This window comes from Rasamsonia emersonii (assembly GCF_000968595.1).
Source record: "Rasamsonia emersonii CBS 393.64 chromosome Unknown ctg1118621760009, whole genome shotgun sequence".
In the NCBI taxonomy this organism is placed as follows: Eukaryota; Fungi; Ascomycota; class Eurotiomycetes; order Eurotiales; family Trichocomaceae; genus Rasamsonia; species Rasamsonia emersonii.
In genome coordinates, this window is record NW_013563278.1 from 92,359 (window position 1) to 107,938 (window position 15,580).

The window sequence follows — 15,580 nt, forward strand, 5'->3', positions numbered from 1 at the left end:
TATTTTATTAATACGGTTTCGGCGCCTGGGTCGATAGCTCTTTGATGCTTCTCAGACACCGTTCTAGCCGCCGACCACGTTCTCGTTCTGCCACCAGGGTCGCCTTCGCGAATGACCGGATCGCGTCTCTCCCCACTTTCTCCCGCCACGACGTCCATCCGGCCAGCTCGCCGACTACGACGTCCTTGTTCCATGAGATCTCCCGCGACAGTCGCGCGGCTTGGGCTTCGGTCTCCTTGATTTTCTGCTCCAGCTCACGCACCGTCTTCTGTCTGGACTCTTCAAGCACGGGAAGGTTCAGGTTGAATTTTCGAGGCATGGACGAGGAGATCAGCGAGGATCGTGAGCGTGAAAGGTTGCGGTTGGTAGATCCCAGAGTGTAGATGAGTCTTGTGGGACGCGCGAGCGAATCCAGAATCGCCGCCGTCGTACTCTGCACCGCGTTCATAGTCGAGAGGAATTGGATGAGCGGGGACGAGTCCGAGGAAGACGTGGATAGTGCGGCCGCATAGCGAGAGAATGCATCAACATATGCTGCCGGAAGGGCATCTGTGGGCTCCTGCAGTGTCGAGACCACCGACGCGCAGAGCATCGCGGCATCCCCCAAATCCGATGCTGCATGTTGCAAGGCATGCCCCCGCCGGATCACACTTCGCGTATTGGCGTGAACGGCACGAACCATGTCTTGAGCATGCGAAACAAATTGCTCCGTATCTTTGATTCCTTCCGGAGTCACTGGTTCATAGTCGTCGTAGATGGACTCGTAAAGAACCGATGCCTTCCGACGAGATCGATCCGCCATCATCTCCGGTTGCAGTTCCGGTACGAGGAAAAATTCCCAGAGCATCTCGTGCGTCGCAAACGTCGGGTGTGCCAGGAGGATCTTCAGAAACTGGTCAAGGTTTTCTTGCATGTCATGCAGGACGGCACGCGATGGTTTCGAATGGATCTGAAACGGGTTTCGAGCCTCAGATATACTGGGCATATAAGAAGCAGGATGCTCAACTGACAGCCATTTCGCTAGATTCTCAAAGTCTTCAAAGGTACGTCGACAAGTGGTAACTGCGTAGGTGCCGTCGGACGCTGCATTTGCATCCGTAGGTGGTACGGGAGCCCCGGATTTCAATATGAAACGCACTGTGGCGTCCTCCACGAAGAAGGAACGGACAACAGTCGTAATGCGACCTGAGTGGTCATTGGGTGTTGAAGGAGGTTTCAAGAAGAGGATCAGATCGTCGATCCGGTTGCGGACTTCATCGTCTTTAGCAAGCTCGACCGCAGTCAGACCGCGGGACTCCTTGAGATGAATGTCGACCCTGGGATCGGCAAAGAGTGTTCGCATCTGATCCACACGGCCATATTTGCTTGCCATCATCAACGGCGTGAATTTCTTATCATTAGTCGCATTTGGATCGCAATCACACTCTTGGAGAATCCTGAGTGTAATCTGCGGATCACTGACAATATGAAGAAGAGTGTTGCCCTTTGCATCAACATGATCATCTAAGCGAAGAGGCTTGCCATCACCCTGGGCCTTCTGAGCTGACGTGAGAGCTTCGTTCACCATGCACTGATAGTCTGGATGATCATAAGATCTGCAAAGCGCAAAAAGAGGTGTCTGGCCGTGCTTGTCCTTTTGCCGCCAGGGTAGTAGATTGCCGAGTCTAGACATTAAGTAAGGCGCACTAAAGAGATAATGTGCCACTGTCCGTCCTCGAATGTCGGGTTTGGAAAGGTAGGCAGCAATGGTGGGTTCATCTGTTTCTCGAAAGAGAAAATCAACGATGATATCCACTATTTCAGAGTGTGCGTGCTGGACAGCAGCACTGAGTAGTGTAGTGCCATCACGGTTAGTATCTTCGATGATAGCCTCTAGTGGATAATATTCTCGGAGGCTGAGGAGATACTTTAGGGCCTCTGGTTGACGGCTTTCCACAGCCATCATAGGTACGGAATCGCCAGCAGGATCCTGCGTTTTCGTCAGAGTCTCAATTGAGCTATCACCTTCTAGCCCGCTCAAGGTTGATCCGATCGTCGTCCGAGAAAGTTGAGAAATCGCGGAGGATCCTGACAAGCTGCTAACGTCCATAGACACCTTCTTTGGCGGCCGCGGTGCAGGTTCTTGAGGCGAATTTTCTGTCCAAATTTGGAAAGGAAACACATGGGCCAAGGAAGGAGTCTCTGAAGATGGCTCGTCTGAGGCTTGTTCTGCATGCGTCTCCGGCGAATTCCCATTAACTGATGCAAATCTAAGGGACAGAGACTCAGATTCGGGCCCCTCGCTCGTATGCGGCATTGTGGCTGCTCTTTCGAGTTCGGGGGCCCCATCGTCCAGCGACTCTTCATCCCCATCCGGTTCCAAAACGGCCTTCATTTCCGAGATTTTACCGCTCTTTGTCGCGTTCCATAAACGCTTGTTACGCGCGCTGGCTTTCCTGAGTCCGGCCGAATTTCTCGCCAAATAGGTAAGAACTGCTTCGAACGTACTTAAAGCGTAGCCCATCTCGCCACTCTCGACATCGTCAACATAAATAAAATGTTGCATGTATAGGAGCCTCGCTTGAAGGTGGCGTATCTGCGATCTGATGACTACAATAAGGAGGAGTGACACCAACATATCCGCATTGACAGTCAGATTTGAGGCTTGCTTCTCAGATGTCGATGCATTCACATCATCGTTGGATTCTGGAACCGTGATAACCTTAATGGTGGCCAGCAGGACTTCCAACATATCTTGCGGGCAATTCGCGTCATTCATTTTTCGAAATTCTTCTACGCCCTTCCCAAGTCGCTGAAGAAGTTCCTGTTTGCCTTTACGGCCTCCTTCAATGGTGATGCCAACCTGGGAAACATCGACGTTCTCCATCTGCCGAATCCGCGCATCCAGTTCGGCATCTTCCGCTCGGCGAAAGTTACACAATCGTGGGAATAATAGCGACTCATGCACCTGCTCCGCGACATAGCGTTCGATAAGCCGCTCCACCACAGGACCAGTCAGGTCCGTGGTAGCACCCAGGAGAGAGAGTTGCTGTTTGTCCACTTGACGGAAGAGATCAATTGCAGCGGTAACTGCTGTCTCCAGACTTCGTCGCATGAGATCCTCATCGTCCTCAAAGTATTCCTCAGAATTAAAAGGAAGCCGTTCTTGTTGGGCAACGTCGTCTTTGAATTGCGGGTCCTCATATTTGTCTGGTGAAAACGGGAACTGAGAGGGAGGCGGCGGCAATGGTTTGCCGAGTTCTTTGCCAAACTCCCGAAAGAGTCTATCCAGACCCGGTTGCATCTGTCTCGCAATCATGGGAAAGTTGGACAGCAGCTCTCCGAACGTCTTGATGTCCCTTTTGCGAGGCGCGGTTGTCTCTCCATCAGCCTGGGTGTTGGTTTTCGACGCATTTTGGGGCGGGATTTTCCCGGGAACCGCAGCGGGCGTGATCTTTGCAGGATCGAAGGAACCCACCAGGGGCTTGGAAATATAGTAGATGAGCCATGGTTGTGATTCATTATTTGGTGTGTAATAGAGAACATCGGAGAGGAGCTGGGCTTGGCTCAGCGACTTAAAGCCTACAGACAAGATGATACGTTAGCATCAGTAAGGTCGACGTCCTCCTGGCCGCGGTCTACCTTTGTTGCTGTACACCGAATTCTCCTTGATTATGACGGTTCGCCCATTGGCAGTGGTAACCTGCTTGGCCTTCCCCCGGGTGTCGCGAACATTTGAGGTGTCCTTCTTGTTCGCAGGGCCCGTAGTATTCGGTATTCGCAGCACATGGCTCCCCAGGAACTCTTCGGAAGAGACGAGGTCGGTATAGTAAAGGTTGGACTCGCGATCGCGGGATCCGATCAGCGACTCGGTGGTGGGGACCAGCAGAACCTAGCAGCAGACAGTCAAAAAGATGGATTCGTGCTCATACGATGAGGGAATACAGCGCATACATGATTCTCGACGGGCAGGCACTGCCCCGGGACAGTGCTTCGGAAGAAGGCACGGAGAAAAGGATTTAATGGGTGCATCCACACAGCATTGGACGGCCCGGCGCAAAAGCACAAGACTCATCAAGCCGCGCCTAGCCAGGGAGAAAGAGATTCGCGCTGCTCCTTGCTGCCCGCAAGCTGGGAGAGCAGCTCCGCCGCATACACGGTCGGTACAAGCCGGATGAGCGTAAAGCAGATCGGAACCAGCGGCGATGGCAATCGGAAAGGAATTCAGACACCGAGCGGTAAAGAGCGCATGGGTCTAAGAGGCCGCCGAGGGTCCAAAAAAGAAATACCGTGAGCCGCAGAGCGATGATGGAGAGCAGAACGATGCAATAATAATTAATATCGATCGCTGCTCTCTGCAGGCAGCCCTTGAGCTCACATGTCGCGCTAGTCCGCATTAGGAAGGGCCCTCACCCTCAGAGCCATCGCCAGAACGATCAATACAGCGAATCTACAGATGCACGCACCAGTTTTCTGCATATCCTTGGAATTGAAACCGCATCTATTCAATCAACCGGTATATTACAGGAAAAGGAGCTAATTGACACAGGCATAGAAGTAGACTGCACAGGGAGGCTGTTGATGCTTTCCATCCCGAGATATCCCATAGCCATCACGAGAAAATAAATCACAGGTCTCAGATCCCGATTAACCAAGTCTGCGGACCTTCCTGCTCCGTGTGCCACCAAACTTGATCCTTGTCGAGTCTGTCACTCGCGTAACCAAGGGCCGGATTCTCTGGCCTTCATTGCCCAACAAGACCTTGATGAACGCATCCCGGCCCGGCCCAAAGCCACGAAAGACCAGCTCTAGTTTCTGAATATCCATGAGGAGGCCCCTTTCTTGTATCTGTGCGAACACATGGGACGATAGTTGATATGCGGGATCGTAACCGCCCCGGTGGGATTTGCGAAATCCCAGGACGCCGCACCCCATGGAGAGAATAGGATTCCCGTTCGGTCTCGTAAGAGTGATGATGGTATTGTGCTTGTGGGCGTAGATGTGCAGATGATGAGGAGGAGATCGGTCGGCATACGGTGTTTTGATCATCTCTGCTTCGAGGCTCTCGGCTATCTGGGAATAGTCACGACTGACTGACGGGGTCGTCTGGGTCTTTTCGCCCTGCATCATTCGCGTGATGGCAGACAGAGGAGAATTCTCGTCCGATGACTCCTTCTTCCCCGTCTCCAAGATCTGCCGCTCGATCTCGAGACCCTTGTCTCGCGACGACGGGTTTGATGCGTTGAGCTGCCGGAAGGATGAGAATGTTCGTCCGACCTGAAAGGGAGAGAGGCGCTGCTGGCATCCACGGCAAGGCGATGGAATCGCCATTGCCAGCGCGCTCCATAGTCGAGCCTTCATCCTGCGTAGAGGATGTTGTCGGTGGTCGACAGCGAAACGAGGATCGATTCCGGGCGAAGGGAGGTGCGAAAACTCAAGATGAGAAACAGCGGCTGAATCGAGCGAAGCAATTGCTTCTCATAGAACCCAGACAGCACACGACAAGAAACAGTGTCGTGTGAAGCCCGCCTGGATAAGACAAGACGGCGTTTAAGTCTTGTACTCTGTAAGTCTTGACGGACCCCGGACCGGAAAGGCGAGGCCGACTTTTTGGTCTTGGCGCCGCCGGCCCTGCAGGACGAACATTTTCTCCGCCACCACTCCTTCGCTCGACACGCCTGACGCCCTCACCTCCAGCTCGCTTCTTTTCTCTCTTTGACGGGTAGGGCCCGCTTGCAAAGGCTTTCCAGAGGGTCTGACTGTCTGGCACTTGTGTTCTTTCCATCCCCAGGCATCCACTCGACCGAGCATGATTTCCGCAGTAAAAATCGCTCCGTCCGGTGCGGTTCGGACAGCTGCTCTTCTCCGCAGTCAGGCCTTTGGCCCACGAACAATGTACGGCAATGCTGCTGTGCTTCAGCGATTACTGATTGAGGCTCAATCATGTTCGCCGCAAGAGGGCGTCTACCCTTCAACTGCTCTGGCGTCGACACGGCATGTCCTTTCTTTTAGGAGACCTTTCCATTCCGCGACCATTCGCCTGCAACAACAGAAACAACAGTCGCAGACCGAAGACGCGGGAAAGTCTAGTTCCTCTGGTTCGGAGTCGGATGAGGCTTCGGAGTCGCGGGAGGAACGCAGAGATGCTCCTCCCCCTCCACCCCATGGTGACAAGACGCCGTGGCAGGTCTTCACAGAGACTCTACAATCCGAATTCAAAAAGTCGAAGGAGTGGAATGAGTCGACCAAGGCCCTCGCGTCCTCTGCACATCAGTTTGCCGAGAGCGAATCAGTGAAGCGAGCCCGCGCCGCCTACGAAGCTGCTTCTGGCGTTGCTTCATCGAAGACGTCCTCCGTCTTGAAGTCAACTGGAAGAGCAATCGGTCAGGGAGCAGCCTGGACATGGGAAACTCCTGTAGTGAAGGGGATTCGAAAGGGAGTCACAGCAACTGGCAGGGGGATCGAGAGGATCACTCGGCCAGTCAGAGAGACTGAGGCTTACAAGAGCGTTAAAGAGACGATTGATGACGGCAGCAGCTACCGTTATGGCGGATGGATAGAGAAGGAGGAGCGTCGCCGACAGAGACAGCTCCGTGAACAGAATCAACTGAAGGCAGGGGTCAAGGTTGAAAAGATGGAGGCAGACCCAAAGTAAGCGTTTATTTCTCCTCAATACCAAGCTATCTACTGACTCGTTTTGTAGCGCCGGCACAAGTCTTACAGTTCACAAGGACTCAGCATGGAAGGAGTCGTGGCGCCAATTTCGGGATAACAATCCCTTGATGCAAAGGCTCTTCTCTCTGAAGGAGACATACAATGAGTCCGACAACCCCTTGATTTTAACCGCTCGCAGCATCTCAGACAAGATCGCTGGGTTCTTCGCCGAGAACGAAACCGCCAGGGTCATTAAGAAGTTCCGTGAAATGGACCCCAGCTTCCAGCTCGAGCCGTTCCTACGAGAGATGCGCGAATATATCCTCCCGGAAGTATTAGACGCTTATGTCAAGGGCGACATTGAGACCCTCAAACTCTGGCTGTCGGACGCGCAGTTCCACGTGTACTCGGCTCTGATGCAGCAATACATCAATGCCGGACTCAAGTCAGACGGCCGTATCCTGGATATTAGAAACGTTGACATTGCTCACGCTCGCATGCTGGAACCGGGTGAAATTCCCGTTTTCGTTGTCACTTGCCGTACTCAAGAGGTTCACGTCTACAGAAATGCGAAGACAAACGAGCTCGCTGCCGGAATGGAAGACAGGGTGCAGCAAGTCACCTACGCAATTGGCGTCACCAGAATCCCAGAGGATGTCAACAACCCTGAGACTAGGGGATGGAGAATGATTGAGCTCCAAAAATCCGGAAGAGACTATATTTAAAGGGCCACAGAGCAGCTTCGTCTGCCGTGTCGCCGGTGGTGTGTGTCGTGATTCACCAGCGCCTTTTTTTCTCTTCTATCTGATTGTTTTAATTATACGGTTGTACAATATCCGATATGCATATTAGACCTAGGTGGGACGGAGTATCTTGTCACAGCTGTTCCTATATTTTTTAGTCTCTTATCTTGTTTTCCTGGTTAGTCGGATATTCCCTTCTCATGTATGTTATGGCCCACTATTGTTGTTGTGATGGCAATGCCAGCGCCTTTCCTCGTGGGAAGAGATCATGACAGCCTTATTTAAACTCGAAACGCTTGCTTGCGGCATTGGCTGAGGGCAGCAGGATCTCTTACGTGGACACTCAAATATGACGTGCCACACCTGTACATTTCCTTGTCCGGTATATTCCGGGGTTTGCGCTGTCAGGAGGACGGCTCATGGGATTTTCAAGGGTTTATCATTATCATTTTTTTCGCCGTTTGTTGGTCTACGCTAATCTCCCCTCATGTTTTTGGAATTGTAGCGGGCGTTCTAAGAATATCACCCATGTGTATGTTGGGGGATAAAACCTGCCAGCAAATTTTTTTCTGTCAAACAGCCAGCCACGGGATGGCCTGTTTTCCTGTCTTGGAAAGGTGGCAGCTGTAAATAATAATGATCGTTGCAATGAAACGGGCAAAAAAAATACATTCAACGACCGCAGGATCTTTCTAAAGCTTTAGTAGGTAACGTGTACCACTCGTGTTCGCTGGAATATATATAAAAACACTTCCCCGAATTGTGCTTTACGTAGTAATAATCTTCATCAATTTTAGTTTCTATTTCTGACTATTATTAAAGCTGAAGTCTGACATAACATCGACATAGTAAAATAAAAAAAAGAAGTTTCTCCTAAAGCTTCAAAAATTCATAGGAGATACGTTGTATTCTTCTTCGTCCAGAATGATAGCCAAAGATCGAAAATCACCGTCCTCGGCCGGCGCCACCGCCCATCATGTTGCGAGCCCTGTTTGCGATTTTCAGTTAGTCACGACGAACTGGATTTTCCCTGGCAAGAAAAAAGGGATCAAAACTCACATCTCAGCAATCGAGGGGTCACTCATGAGGGTCGACATGTCTGGCAAACCACCCCCCTTGCTAAAGTTCTCTGCCATTTCCCGCAAGCGAGGGTTGCTCATGAGGTTGTTGAGCATCTCCGGGTTCTTCATCAGGTTTTGGGCCATGCTCGCAAACATGGGGTTGTTCATGAGCGAGCTCAGATCTGGCATACCACCGCCGCCGCCGCCGCGTCCGCCACCCAACATACTGGCCAGAGAAGACAGGTCGGGCATGCCACCCGCACCGCCTCGAGACGATCCAGAAGCGTTACCAACCTCTTCCACAGGCGATCCGGACTCTGCACGCTTCATCTCTTCCACCTTTCTCCGGGCCGTCTCAAGACCTCTCTTCATGGCGTCGCTACCGCCATTGCCTTCGGCCTCGATACCCCTTTCATACGCCTCGACAGCTCCCTTGGCATCTCCCAGTTCATACCTGGCAAGACCCAGTCGGCTCCACGCCCTCGCATATTTCGGATCCACGGACACGGCCTGCTCTGCATCTGCGGCAGCCTTGGCATGTTGACCCGAAGCGGAGTACGCAGCGGCGCGGTTGGAGAGGTAGATAGGATTCGAAGGAGCGATTTCGAGTGCCTGCGTGTATAGCTTGATAGCGGCGGCATAGTCCTTGCGGCCCATGGCTGCGTTGCCTTCTGACTTCAGTCTGTCCGACTCCGGAGTGGCGTTCGACTTGGGCGACTTCGTCTCTTCGCCTGCCTTGGAGGCAGATGTTTCAGCTGCCGCACCAGCAGCGCCGCCTGTCTTGCCCTTGAGTTTCTCGTACACGCTGTAGATATTGGCAAGAGACTGTCCGCCGAGGGCATCCTGCATGGCGGCACTGTCGGATGGGTCGACCTTGAAAGTCTCCGCGATGCAGTTCTGCGCAATCTCGATGGATTCCGCATCATCAGCTGTCAAGGTGCCATCCTTCAGACTGGAGCCCAAAAAGTCTATGATAGCAAGCGCCAAGCGCTTCTTCGACTCTGATGGCGCCTAACAGTACAAGAACAATTAGCCTGTAGAAGCGTAAAAAAAGGAGCGAAATAAAATCAACGAACAAATAACATACCATGAGAGCTCACAAATGTACCAGTATACTGTTTCCGACGATTACCGTGCCAGGCCGGATTCACAATTGCTGTAACTTGTCCTCTCAGCGAAACAATGCGGGGAGCGGAGAACTTTCAGGCGGGAGACCATCTAGACGCTTCGGCGGGCGGTATCAACACGTGATTCCTGCAGCGGCCTCGCGTCCCTCAGCTGCAGCTCCTCGACCACCAACACGACGTCAACGTTGGCGCCTCTCCTCAAGTGTCTATGAGCATGGCAGGCTGCCGGATTGTGCCTGCCTCATGTTCCACCCGATAACGTCTCCCGCCCCATGGAGATGACCCAATGTGAGCTTCGTGCCTGATCTCAGTGACATCCACAGCTGCGTCGAGCCATGTACTGGCCCAATGGGGTACCCCGGGTCTACGCGGTCAATGGTCCTGGAATTCCGTTCTCCTCATCCGGCGAGGATGAAGCGTTCGAAGATGAGGTCTCTCAAGGCAGAGAGCCCCCTTCAGATGAGCCCGCGCAGAGACCACGTGTAGACAACAGGCCCACGGCGTGGGCGGACGAGGCCATCAATGGCCTCTGCGTTTCGCGCAGTGGTCATCTATTTGCGACAATGACAGAGTCCTCTATAGCGGTTTGGCAGACTAAAGTAAATGCCCTTGTGCCGTTGACGATCTTCTTTATATTGACTGATTGTTATAGCCTACAGCTGTCGTGGCCGCCGTCGCTCGCTCGCCAACATCCCTTAGAACCTATGGCCCCAATACGTCTCTTCTCATGCACCCCGACTCCACCATCCTTGTCGCCCAGACCCTTCACGGATATCTTCTTACATACACTGTCGCTTCAGACCCAAATTCCCGAGTCTACCAGCAGCGCTTTGATCACTCGAACCCTCATCGCCGTCAGCAGATGGCTCGTCATTTTGGTGGCGAGGAGTACAATGGCATCCGGGATGTTAGCATACGATTCAGGATGGCCATCAAGGTGGAGTCTGGTATTGGGAAGGCTTTGGCTCTGGATAATGAGCTCATTGTGGCCACCGTGAAACCAGCTGCTCTGCAGTGTATACGGTGGACCCCTGATAAGAATGGGACCCAAACAACGTCAGAGCTATTGAATCGTATCTTGGATGTGTCAAAGAAGACGACTGTTGTCGAGATGGTCTACGATCGTGCGATGAGCCTTTTGATTTGGGTGACTAGTGACGGATATGCGTACTCTGTGCAGAGAGTTCCCGAAGGCGCTCGCGAACCGGAGGATTCGGGGAAATTGTTTAAAGGTTATTGCTTTCACACTCCTGCAAACGACGATCAGAAAGCGATTAAGGCTGCAGTCAACGCGCGGTTTTCTCTGCTTGCCGTCAGCTGTGCTAACGGCGATATTCTTGTCTACACAGCCAAGGACTATGCGGGGAACGTTGTCCTTTCGCATAAAGTCCAGCCACCGGCTTCTACTGCTGCTACCGGTCATTTGACATTCATAAGTTATTCGCCGGATGGATATTGCCTTTTCGCGGGTTATGAGCGGGGTTGGGCGAACTGGAGTGTTTTCGGCAAGCCCGGAGGCAGCAGCTTTTCCGTAGACCGTTCTCTCGCTGTATCCAATGCGGAGAATTGGTTGACAGGGGTCTCAATGGGCTGCTGGATAGGAGGGGGATCCGACATCATCCTCGCTCGTCAGAACGATCGCCGTTTATGGGTTTTGGAAACAGCACGCACTGCATTGACGGGCTGCTACTCATCTGCCAACCTCGCAAGGGCTCTCTTGCAGACTGGTACAGAAATTATCCTGTATCGCGGGCATGACTTGCCTGATCTTATGACGATTTCAGGCAAGGACTCCCTATGGCATCATGCGCAGTATCCACCTGCATACCTCCATGCACAGTGGCCAATCCGGTCTTGTGTTGTCTCTCAGGATGGACGATATGTCGCCATTGCGGGACGACGTGGCCTTGCGCATTACAGCGTCAGCAGCGGACGTTGGAAGACATTTGAAGATCCGAAGGCGGAAAATTCATTCACTGTACGTGGTGGCATGTGCTGGTATGGGCATATTTTGATTGCAGCTATTGATAGCAACGGATCCTATGAGGTATTCCCCACACCCTTTTCTCTGATTTTCCGGTTTGATTGACAATACTGACGACCGCTGCAGCTCCGTTTATACTCCCGAGAATTGCCTCTCAACAACAACAGCATCCTCCATATTGAATATCTTCCTTCCCCTGCGGTTTTCGTTGGCCCTTCTGGCGAAGATTCCCTGCTTGTCTATACCTACGATAATATACTATATCACTATGTTATCAACTCTACGCAGTCCAAAGTGTACCTGGTACCGGTTGGTCAGATAGCTTTCCATGGCATTGTCCGTGCACCTACCAGGGTCCGCGCCATCAGTTGGATTCTGCCGGAAGAACAGCTACGTAAGTAAGGTATTCCCCTGTGCCCACTGCATGCTTTTAACATATTACAGGAAATGGAGACCCGTCACAGGACGTGAAGGTGGCTTCTGTACTTCTCTTAGTCGATGGAAACCTTGTCCTGCTGCAACCGACAGTGTCTGACAGCGGCGAGTTGAGATATGATATGCGCATAATCGCGCAGGATGTCGAGTACTATATTCTGATGCGAGACCAGCTTGCATTCAATTTTGCGCCACCGGCCGATGAACCTGCGAGTCCATCGGCCGACGTCGCCTTGAGTGCATCACAAAATAACTTATCCCTGAGAGATTCGCTCTGGATGTTTTGCGGAAAGGACCTCCTCGCATGGAGCGATGTGCAGGATATTCTGCAGCGAGAGGAGGTCCCGAAACCTCTTCCTGTTCCGGTTGACTTTTATCCCTTGTCGGTCCTCCTCAATAAGGGGATAATCCTTGGAGTCGAGTCAGAGATGATCCAGCGACGTGATGTTACGTTTACTATCCTGAAATTCGCCATTAGGGTGAGTCGACCGCAACCGGGAGTTTTGACATGCAGGCTGACATGAAACTCTTTTTCGTCCTGCAGACACATCTCTTCCTGCCATATTTCCTCCGACATAGTCTTGCTAATCTTGACATGCCGTCTGCTCTTTCCCTCTCGCATCATTATTCACATCTCTCATACTTTGCCCATGCTCTGGAGATCCTCCTTCATCATGTTTTAGATGATGCAGTAGACGGCCAAAACGAGCCACCGGTCGATTCATCAGAAGCGCCGCCATCACTTCTCCCATCCGTGATCTCATTTCTGCAGGCTTGCCTGCCAGCTGACGTGTTTCTCGATATTGTTGTTCAATGCACGCGGAAGAACGAGATCCGGTCATGGCGGACCTTGTTCGCCCATCTCCCACCTCCCAAAGACCTCTTCGAGCAGGCATTGCGGCTCAAGTCCCTCAAGACTGCGGCTGGCTACCTCCTCGTTCTTCAAGCACTGGAGGAAGAGGAGGAAGGCAGCGAGAGCAGAATTGAGGACTACGCCGTACGCCTGCTTGGGATGGCATCACAGAAGGGGGATTGGGATCTTTGCGCGGAACTGGCGCGGTTCTTGATCGCTCTCGATAGTTCCGGAGACTTGCTACGGCGGACGATTGAACGAGTCGGCGTCCGACGTACTGCCCAGAATAGTGAAACAGGTGACGTCAAGGGGCTGGGTCTGTCTCTGCCCATACCGCCCTCTTCGACCCCGTCGTCGCTTTCTCCGCACCGCATTCACCATCGACGGCGGAAGGGCAGCGATATTTCTTCATATGCCACAAGCGGGGGCAATACCGGGGGAACATCACCGGTCAGGTCCAGGACAGACGACGAAGCTGCCACGACTTCAGAAGGACTGAGTCCTGGTGGAAGCAGCGGAGCTGAGGAGTACTCTTCTGCAACATTTTCTCCAGCGCCTTAAATTAAACCAGTGGGGACGTATGACTCTTGCCTTGTTCTGTACTGTACTGTACATAGACAGTTATTTGCGTGTTTGTTTGTGTGATCGTGGTCGGGATATATAGTAACAGTACGTTATTTGCTAGTTGAATCTAAAGGGGTCATGAGCGGGATAATCTCATCTATCTTAAGGTATTGGATCCTGTTACCAGTGGTCTAATTGCAAGTCATGTCGGTATCCGTTCTGTTTTTGTTTGTTTGCCTGCAGTTATAAAGTCTGTCACTCGATTTCTCCTGTCCCAAGTCCTCATTCTCTGGTGTATTACACTTATAACAATTTCCTCTGCAGTCTACGCCATATCTTGATATGTTTGTCTATTACTCTGTCTCGAGCATCTACCTCCACTCATCATCCATTTAAGCACTTTGCTGAAGAGATCTAGTACATGCGGCCATAGGGTATGGAAAACAGGGCTTCCCGTCCGCTCAGCCGTACTTAAGCCACATAATAAGCGCGATCAATTATCGATACCGCCCTGAATTCATCGCTGCTTCAAGTGTAGCAGTCGCGCGAGCAATGGGTGAGTGTAGGCAAGCACAGGTGAGCAAGGTGATGCCTTAGAAACATGAGGGTAAGCAGGGTGAGTTAGGGTGTGAGCAAGGTGATTTAGGGGCAGGGCTGAAGGCACTATGACTAAGAACACAGGGCCTCAAATAGGATAAAAGGGCATGCAATTGCTTGACCGTTCCTTTTCTTGATCCTTTTCTCCTGTGTTTATAGAGGGTACGATCTTGATTGACTTCTATACTGAAATCATGTGCTTACTCACATGACTATGTCTGACAAGGAGGAGCAGAGACGGCGGAAAGTTAAGGAGCAACAAAAACTTGCTGAATCCTGTGGCTTTACTGCAGCCTATCAACAAGAATAAGAGAACTGTGAGAATGTGGTGTCCCGGCCAAAACGGGCTCCAGCAACTGATGTCACCTATGCTAGGGCTGTTGAAAATTGGTACTTGTAAGTGATGATGTCATATGATTTAGAGTGATCGCCCTGCTAACATGTTGAAGATGGAGAATTTTAAGGGGGGAGCCCGAGGAAAAGAACTTTGCCAAGGAGGAGCCAGACCCATCTGCCCAGACTCTCAAGTTATTTGCAGAGGACTACATAGTAACTTACAAGGAGTACCCTTCTCAGAGATTGGTGCTACATACCCTTTCATGTTTCATTGCCAAGTGGGAAGTGAAGACCTGCAGAAAGCTTCCAGATAACCTAAAGAAAGATGTATACAGTGTCTGTCATCCTCCCTGAGAATGCATATCAAACCTGCTGACTGCCTGCAAGAAACAGTATATTAGGAATGAGTTGACCAAAAAATATGGGCTCAGAACAGAACACAGAGAGGGATATCTGGTCATGAAAAAGGATCTTGATTTCTATTATATCGACTTTTTGGTGCTGATGATCATGATTATCCTCATGAACAGAGCAGGTGTCAAAATGGTTTTGCACTTTCTCTTTTCTCTGGTTCCGCGGCTAGAGCTGGAGCTATTGTAGAGGTGAGCAGTTACCCAGGCTCAAATAAGGCTCTCTATTATGAGGTTTGTCCTTCTGTTTCTGAGGTGTTCAGGTTGACTAATTTTTATAAGCACCTTGTACTCAATATGAAATGGACCTCTAAAGGGCGCATTAAATACTGGGTCACAATAGATCAAAAGTTCTTAAAGGGTCGGCAGTATACTGATGATGGGAACAGGGAAATTCTTTACTACTTCCTTTTTCCTGACCTTTATAACTAAGGTATCTATAGTCCAAAAAATTGGATTTGTGAACATCCAGTACTTGGGAAAAACTTCATCTTTTATTTGATTGTCCTTAGCATTACAGATAAAGCATTCAAGGGGATCTATACAGTCAATGAACTACTGGACATGAGACCGCCTGCTGGGCGGGAGTCATGGTCACTTGAATAGGAAGACCATGCCAAGAAATTACCAGTGCTTTGCATAGTAACATGTAATGGGCCAGATGAAAAGTGGGCATTGATATTTTTATCTCTCTGGCATCAGTTACTTGGGTTGTCTCAGTAGGAGGGTGCCACAAAGTCTACGGCAAGAAGTGATCAAAATGCATCATGATCTACCAGCTCATGGGCACATGGGAACTGAGAAAATAACAGAGCAAATCTGGAGGAATTACTACTT

General features: G+C 51.2%; 5 protein-coding genes across 5 annotated transcripts; 2 read left to right on the top strand and 3 right to left on the bottom strand.

Moving 5' to 3' along the window:
* Positions 1-7: 7 nt before the first annotated feature.
* On the bottom strand, positions 8-3,935 carry T310_1988 (VPS9 domain protein; the record flags this gene model as incomplete). The annotated part of the gene is made up of 3 exons (XM_013475164.1): positions 8-3,561; positions 3,622-3,871; positions 3,912-3,935. The coding sequence occupies 3 exons, from the start codon at positions 3,933-3,935 to the stop codon at positions 8-10; spliced, it is 3,828 nt and encodes a 1,275-aa protein (XP_013330618.1).
* Positions 3,936-4,626: 691 nt separating this feature from the next.
* On the bottom strand, positions 4,627-5,340 carry T310_1989 (37S ribosomal protein S11; the record flags this gene model as incomplete). Its single annotated transcript, XM_013475165.1, has 1 exon — positions 4,627-5,340. One exon carries the CDS (start codon positions 5,338-5,340, stop codon positions 4,627-4,629), a length of 714 nt encoding a protein of 237 aa, XP_013330619.1.
* A 532-nt stretch (positions 5,341-5,872) lies between these two features.
* T310_1990 (uncharacterized protein) lies at positions 5,873-7,358 on the top strand (the record flags this gene model as incomplete). The annotated part of the gene is made up of 2 exons (XM_013475166.1): positions 5,873-6,630; positions 6,683-7,358. The coding sequence occupies 2 exons, from the start codon at positions 5,873-5,875 to the stop codon at positions 7,356-7,358; spliced, it is 1,434 nt and encodes a 477-aa protein (XP_013330620.1).
* Positions 7,359-8,321: 963 nt separating this feature from the next.
* T310_1991 (Hsc70 cochaperone (SGT)) lies at positions 8,322-9,286 on the bottom strand (the record flags this gene model as incomplete). The annotated part of the gene is made up of 2 exons (XM_013475167.1): positions 8,322-8,364; positions 8,436-9,286. 2 exons carry the CDS (start codon positions 9,284-9,286, stop codon positions 8,322-8,324), a joined length of 894 nt encoding a protein of 297 aa, XP_013330621.1.
* Positions 9,287-9,899: 613 nt separating this feature from the next.
* On the top strand, positions 9,900-13,397 carry T310_1992 (DUF1339 domain protein; the record flags this gene model as incomplete). Its single annotated transcript, XM_013475168.1, has 5 exons — positions 9,900-10,163; positions 10,217-11,542; positions 11,675-11,942; positions 11,993-12,462; positions 12,528-13,397. The coding sequence occupies 5 exons, from the start codon at positions 9,900-9,902 to the stop codon at positions 13,395-13,397; spliced, it is 3,198 nt and encodes a 1,065-aa protein (XP_013330622.1).
* Positions 13,398-15,580: the final 2,183 nt, after the last annotated feature.